At 42.2% G+C, this 6916-nt stretch overlaps 1 protein-coding gene across 2 annotated transcripts in view; it reads left to right on the top strand.

Moving 5' to 3' along the window:
* The first annotated feature begins 1911 nt into the window (after window positions 1–1911).
* Window positions 1912–6916, top strand: part of LOC120557398 (ornithine decarboxylase-like) — a 68089-nt gene continuing 63084 nt past the window's right edge. For both annotated transcript variants that reach the window (XM_039797684.1, XM_039797685.1), the window contains exons 1-5: window positions 1912–1992; window positions 2200–2327; window positions 2438–2611; window positions 2722–2894; window positions 5616–5832. In XM_039797684.1, coding sequence (XP_039653618.1) covers window positions 1983–1992; window positions 2200–2327; window positions 2438–2611; window positions 2722–2894; window positions 5616–5832 — 702 coding nt within the window. In that variant the 5' untranslated portion in view covers window positions 1912–1982. The remainder of the gene's footprint in view (window positions 1993–2199; window positions 2328–2437; window positions 2612–2721; window positions 2895–5615; window positions 5833–6916) is intronic.

The following is a 6916-nucleotide window of genomic DNA, read 5'->3' as shown; positions in this document are numbered from 1 at the left end:
CCCTAGGGGTACTTAGGAGTACTTCAGGGGGTACGTGAGATTTTTAATAGTTACAAGGCTGTTGTCCAGAACATTGTTCCTCTTTATTTAGACTTTTTCTTTCCTATACCAAAAATGTGACATTTGTGTCTACTTTGGACTTATTCTTGCCTTCCTTCCTTCTACTTTTTACAAGTTTCTCGCTTTTTTCAAAGTTATGTCACTGTTTTTGAAGTTTTTGATACTTTTTTCGACCTATTCTTGCCTTACTTCCTTCTTTCTACCATCTTTTTCCAAGATTTGGTATTTTTTATAGATTGTCTCCTTATTTCATCAGCATTTAAATGTTTTTTTCCAGGTCCAAGGCTGTAGTTTAGTAAATCTATCGCTGACAGCGCTGTACTGGTCCTCTTTATAGAGACTTCTTTTTTTCTACCAAAAATGATTAGCGCTGGTCAGGGGGTACTTGGCTTAAAGAAACAATTCAAAAGGGGTACATTATTGAAAAAAGTTTGAGAACCACTGGTGTAGATGGGAATGCGACGGTGGAGCGTTTTTAAGATTTCCACTCTGGAGGGTGGTTTCACTTTTTTTGCGTTTTTAAGCCCCAAAAACGCCGTCGCCGTCTAAACGAAAGGCACATCTGATAAAATATTTTGTCGTTTTCACCCGCGAGCGTATTTGTGTAAACAGGGCCTGAGTTGTTCCTGGGAGCAAGTAAAGAAAACTCCACACTCCTCCGTTGGGATGTTCCTGATTGGTTAATTACCACAACACAGACGACTCTGAAAGTCTGCTGATTGATCAGCTAAAATATGAGATCGTATGCCAGTACAGTTTTACACAGGTGGTAGTCTGAACAGAAGTACATTTCCAGCATAAAACCTTGCATCTGGCTTGTGTTACAGTTCTCAAAATCCCTTCGTTTTGGGAAACAACAGCAAACTACACACTACAGATGGCAAGTTTTAAACAAAATTTAGATCACGCAATAGGGCAGGCCTGCTTGGTTCTTTCAATGAATGGTTGTAAAGATTTACAAAGACTATGTTTAGGGCATTTCCTCTCTAACTGGGACGTTTTAGGGACCGATTGGTGGAGATTGCTGTGGACGAAATACACATGGAGACACACTGGTAAGAGCCAGTGAGGTTTAACCATGTATACAGCTAATTTAAATAGCTCACGTTACTGTAATGTAATTGTATACTGTACTGTATGTGGCCTTTTCTTTTGCTCAGTGCAAATGTTCCAACAAAACAAGTTCCTTCCAGAGACTATTTAGCAGAGACCATTTAGCAGAGCCACCATCGCTGCGTCCGGAGTTTAGCGCCACCCAAGACGATTGTGATTGGTTTAAAGAAATGCAAACCATCCAGAAAGTTTTTTTTCTCCCATCCCGGAATGTACATGTAGTGAAGCCAGACCTTCCTTCACAGCGCTGTGGGGATAGGTCTGTTAATGCAAGACCACTCCCAAGCAGACTTGCCAGTTTGTCTGTTATGTGATCCATCTGTTCATCAGGGCTGGTTTTAGCCTGCTATATTAGGGTCGGCTTGTAGAAATAACAGGTGGGCAAGTTGGGAGGTTGGTAGCATAGAGAAGTGCATTAGTGGCCCAAGGTTCGCCAGCTTCAAACAACCAGTGACATGGCACGGACATTTGGCCTAATCGTACGGCCTGGCCTGAACCTTCGGTCTCAACACATCCATGTGAAAGACTGTAAAAAGATTTAGGCCTGAGTCATAGACTGTCATTGGCCTGAACATGTTGAGGAGAGGGGGTGGGCAATGGGAGACTTTGGACACGTGTTTAGGCTGCCCACCCAATCAGAAGTAGGCTACCAAGCTTATGGTCTTTGTTGGGCGGGGTGAAGCCAGGACTGACCGAAATAAAATGTTCTCATGAGAGGACGTGTGTGTCAGTATCTACTGTCAAACTTACGTCCAGTTCTGTTTCATATTTTGAGATTTTTATGGTTGCGTCGTGACATATTGAGGATTATGGACTGTGGTAAGGTTGAAAAACTGGGTGATCTGATATAATGTGTAAGCCAAATGTGCCTACAGTTTAGGTTTTTGACTGCTATGTACAAAGAATAATGTAGACAAATGGATATAAACAAAGAAGGGCATAGATGATTTTTTCATTGTGATCCAGCCTTTTACAATACGTATTAATTTGATGCGTTTGTCTTTTGCTGCTTGTCATGCCTTGCAGGAACAGTAGATACTAAGGAATCAGTCATGCATGTTTCGTCCCCTGAGAATTGTGACATTGACATTTTAGAGAATGGAAGGACCGTCAAAGATGTCATAGACAATAAAATAAAAGAGCTTGGTTCTATGGTGAGTATCAGAGACATCATGTCACTTTCCCGAACTATGAATCTCTGTGTAATTGTGTGAAAATATTGCGAGATAGATTTCAAAATTAAATGTTAACTTTGCTCTACTAGGACAATGAAGAGCCATTCTACGTGGCAAATCTAGATAGCGTGTATAAGAGGCACCTCAGATGGCTTACTAACTTGCCTCGAGTCAAGCCTTTCTATGCAGTGAAGTGCAACAACACAGCAGCAGTTTTGAGGCTGATGAGTGCTCTGGACACAGGTTTCGACTGTGCCAGCAAGGTACTGACGAACTATTTCAAAGATAATCTAGCTCTCCGTTTTCGTTGTTATTGAGAAAGGTTGTTTCCTTCTCAGCGTGCTCATTTGAAACATGTTTTGGTTAAACACAGGGTGAGATCCAGATGGCCTTGTCCTTCGGAGCGACACCTGATAAAATAATTTACGCACATACAACCAAACCACTGTCGCACATCAAATATGCCTGTGCTCATGGAGTAGATATGATGACTTTTGATAGTGAGGATGAACTCCTTAAAGTGTCTCGTTGTCACGCCAAAGCCAAGTAAGTGAACAACTAATGATACTGTTGCTTCTACGTTGAGTGTAAATTCTTGTTAAAGCATTGATTGTCCCTTGTGTTGACCTCACCGCCGTCCATGAACGTGTCATTCTGGGTCAAAATTGAAAAATGCATGGATTCCGACTTTTTTGACGCATTTTTATGCTTTTGCCGATGTTTTAAATCTTTTTGTCCTTCTTTTCAATGTTTTTTTTTTTTTAATTCATCGTCAATAAACCTAATAATATAACAATAATGGTATAATAATAATAATACCTAATATTTGAGTTTGAAAAAAAGCAGATTATGAATTATTTTGACTAATAGAATAGTTAAGATCAGAGGATGTTGAGGGAATCACAGACTGGTTTATGTCAAAGTTTGGTCAGGATGCTGTTTTGAAACCATTTAAACAATTTTCTTTTTCAAATGCCATGAAATTAAATAAAACAGCCAAAATTCAATGGAAGTAATCATTATTCTTACGTGCGAAGAACATGGATGCATGGATGTATGTGTTGTAAGGGTCCAATACAACGTACGTGCATGAATCCAAGTTATTTTGGGGCAATTTGGTTGTTAAAGGGGTGATAGAATGCAAAACCGATTTTACCCTGTCATAGTTGAATAACGACAGTTCGGTGGGTAAATAGGACATACATAGAAGCTCAAAGTCCCACTGACACCCCTTTACTATGAAAATCTCATATTTTGAAACTGCCGCTGAAAACGGGCGAATCCCAACAAAGCTGGAAGTTGCTTACGCAAGCGTCTCAAAATCCGGAACCTTAAGAGAACAGTCACGCCCCAACATTTACATACACAACTGACCTGAGATCAGGTAGTACATTTACATACTACACAACTGACCTGAGATCAGGTAGTACATTTACATAGGCTACACAACTGACCTGAGATCAGGTAGTACATTTACATAGGCTACACAACTGACCTGAGATCAGGTAGTACATTTACATAGGCTACACAACTGACCTGAGATCAGGTAGTACATTTACATAGGCTACACAACTGACCTGAGATCAGGTAGTACATTTACATAGGCTACACAACTGACCTGAGATCAGGTAGTACATTTACATAGGCTACACAACTGACCTGAGATCAGGTAGTACATTTACATAGGCTACACAACTGACCTGAGATCAGGTAGTCTTCTGAATCTAGCTAGGTCACGCAGATCTCTGCTATTCCATTACAAAATTCACTTCTGAAACTTTTTTATGCGAGAAATCAACCATATAAAGCTCAAATATGGGCCGCTTTATGAAAAAGGATGGCTAATTGCAAATTTTCTCCGACTGTGTGTCGGAGTTTAGTGCCGGTGTTGGTGCTGCCTGGGTTGCTACATCGCCGCTTCGACCGCAGTGTCAGCGAGCTTGTTACGCCCCGCAATCTTTTACCGCAGCCTGCAGGTTCCAGTTAATCTTATAATGGGTATGTGTGTTATTTAAACAAACAATCGGGAAATAAACGCCTCTTGTCCGCGAAGTCTCATTGATAGAGCCGCGGTGAGATGGAGTCCATCAATGAGAGCTAGCTAGCCTCCTCCAACTCTGACATTCACAAAAATACATTCAATTGATATCCGAAATCGGACAAGTGTTAGCTAAGCTTTGTAAGACCTTGAGGAACCTGTAATATTCATGCCGTGACGAAATTCAAACTGTAAATATACTTTAGTTATGCGGAAGTGCGCAAGCGCGCATATTTCCCCATTGTAATGAATGGGACATATAGCAAGCAGCTGCTGGTCCTACAAAGACGCCAGCGTTCATAAAAATGCCTTAAAATCAAATCGGACACAACGGTTAGCTTTATAAGACATTGGGGAATGGTGTTATATAAGTGGCGTGACGAAATTCAAACTGTAAATATAATTTAGTTATGGCGAACAATGTAGCTAGCTAGCTGCGGTATTTCCCCATTGTAATGAATGGGACATATAGCAAGCAGCTGCTCGTCCTACAAAGACCGTCACGTTCATAAAAATGCCTTAAAATCAAAGTGGCGGGACGTAAATTCAAACCGTAAAATATATTAGTTATGCCGGCAGCTGGCCGCCGAGCCCCGTGGTGCAGTATCCACAAAGGGTGACTTTGCGCTGGGTATGGAGCCCAGCAGGCCGCCGTCTTTCGTCAGACTGTGTGGAGCTCCTGCAGTCCGACACGTCTTACCAAATTTGCAATTAGCCATCAAATTTTGTAAAACGGCCCATATTTCAGCTTTACATAGTTGATTTCTCGCTTAAAAAAGTCTCAGAAGTGAATTTGGTAATGAAACATTGCAGTGTCTGGAATATGAGATTCTGTCGCTTCTCTAATGTATGTGTATTGGGGATTCGCTCAACCAATCAGCGCGCGTCTCTAATGTCTGCGTATGGCAAGTCGCTCAACCAATCACCGCGCAGCTCATCTAAATATTCGTGACCATACAATATTTGGAAGAAAAGCTCTTGTTACAAATAGGGCCAAAACACAGGGATGCATAAGGGCCAATAAAATGTCAACCAGGCCATTTTCAGCCCAACTAATGTTACATACCCCATTAGGAGACCATAAGGAACAGTGTGAAATACCCTATATAATCATTCTATCACCCCTTTAAGAAACCCATATTTCTGATACAAAAAACTTTGAAAATGGGTCAAATTTGACCCGAGGACAACACGAGGGTTAAGATAAAGTCTTTCAAATCACTTTCCAGACTGGTACTCCGCATCGCAGTGGATGACTCCAAGTCGCTGCTAAAACTCAGTTCAAAGTTCGGAGCCAGACTGGTGTCAGTCGGGAAGCTGCTGGAACGTGCTGGAGAGCTGGGCTTAGACGTCATAGGGGTCAGCTTTCATGTAGGCAGCGGTTGCACTGGAGGTTCGACGTTCAAACAGGCCATTGCAGATGCCAGACATGTCTTTGACATAGCGGTAAGTCATCGTTATTGTAGTCTCGCGTTGCCAGACCTTCCTCCACAGCGCTACGGAGGAGGGTCTGGTTTATTGGCCTCCTTTTATTACACCAATTACAATCCTCTTGGGCACGGCTAAGCTCCGGACGGAGCCACGGTGCCTCTGCACAATAGCCTCGGGAAGGAACTTGTTTTGGTGGAACGTTCAAAAGTAGTTTTAGTCGTGCAACAGAAACCTCAGATTGGACAGATAGTCTAGCTAGCTGTCTGGATTTACCCTGCAGAGATCTGAGGAGCAGGTAACCATAGTCCTCACAAATCTACCAGAAGAAAGAGGAAGGGGACAGACATCGGACACCATAGCAATAGAACACAAGAATTAAATTGGATTTCTTTGTTGATGATTTGTAGTTGTGTTGCAAACTGTCTGCCATAGTGTAATTTTTGATACCACCACTTTTAAAGTTTCAAATATGTTATTACACACAGTGGCTATACAATTATTTTTTTTTGGGGGGGGGGGCTGGCATTTCTGCCTTTATTAGAGAGGAAAGCTGAGATATGAAAGGCGAGAAGACATGCAGGAAAACCATCACAGGTCGGACTCGAACCCTGGACCTTCTGCATCGAGGAATAAAATATAATAATATAATAAATAGAAATCCATTAAGGTGCTGACACACCAACGCGATTATCGGCTGTCGGACAGTCTGGCGAGGTCGGTGACTCGAGTCTGTTCGGTGTGCTCTGTGCCATCGTCAGCCAGAGGAGCCATCGGCTTTAATTTTGTCCGATTTTACTTGTTGAATCGGCCAGTGGGCAGTCGGACTCAAGGACCAATCTGATTGGTGGAGTGCTAGCCCTTGACTAACAAATCAGTGCACGAGAAAACCAGCGCTGCCAACGCCAGTGTCTTCTTATTACTAGCCGTGGTATTTTCTTCTGTTCAGCGAGTTACAACAACAAGGATCCTTCTTGACTACTATCACCTCTCTCTGATGGAAACAAGGACTGACCACAGCGTGCTCTGTGTTTACCAGGTCTACAGAGATGGTCCCTCGTTTATGGTTTTCATTTTCTGGGCGACAATACAGATTAGCGCC

The sequence above is a fragment of the Perca fluviatilis genome, chromosome 4 (genome assembly GCF_010015445.1).
Source record: "Perca fluviatilis chromosome 4, GENO_Pfluv_1.0, whole genome shotgun sequence".
NCBI lineage: Eukaryota > Metazoa > Chordata > Actinopteri > Perciformes > Percidae > Perca > Perca fluviatilis.
This window is presented reverse-complemented; position numbering and strand designations above follow the sequence as displayed.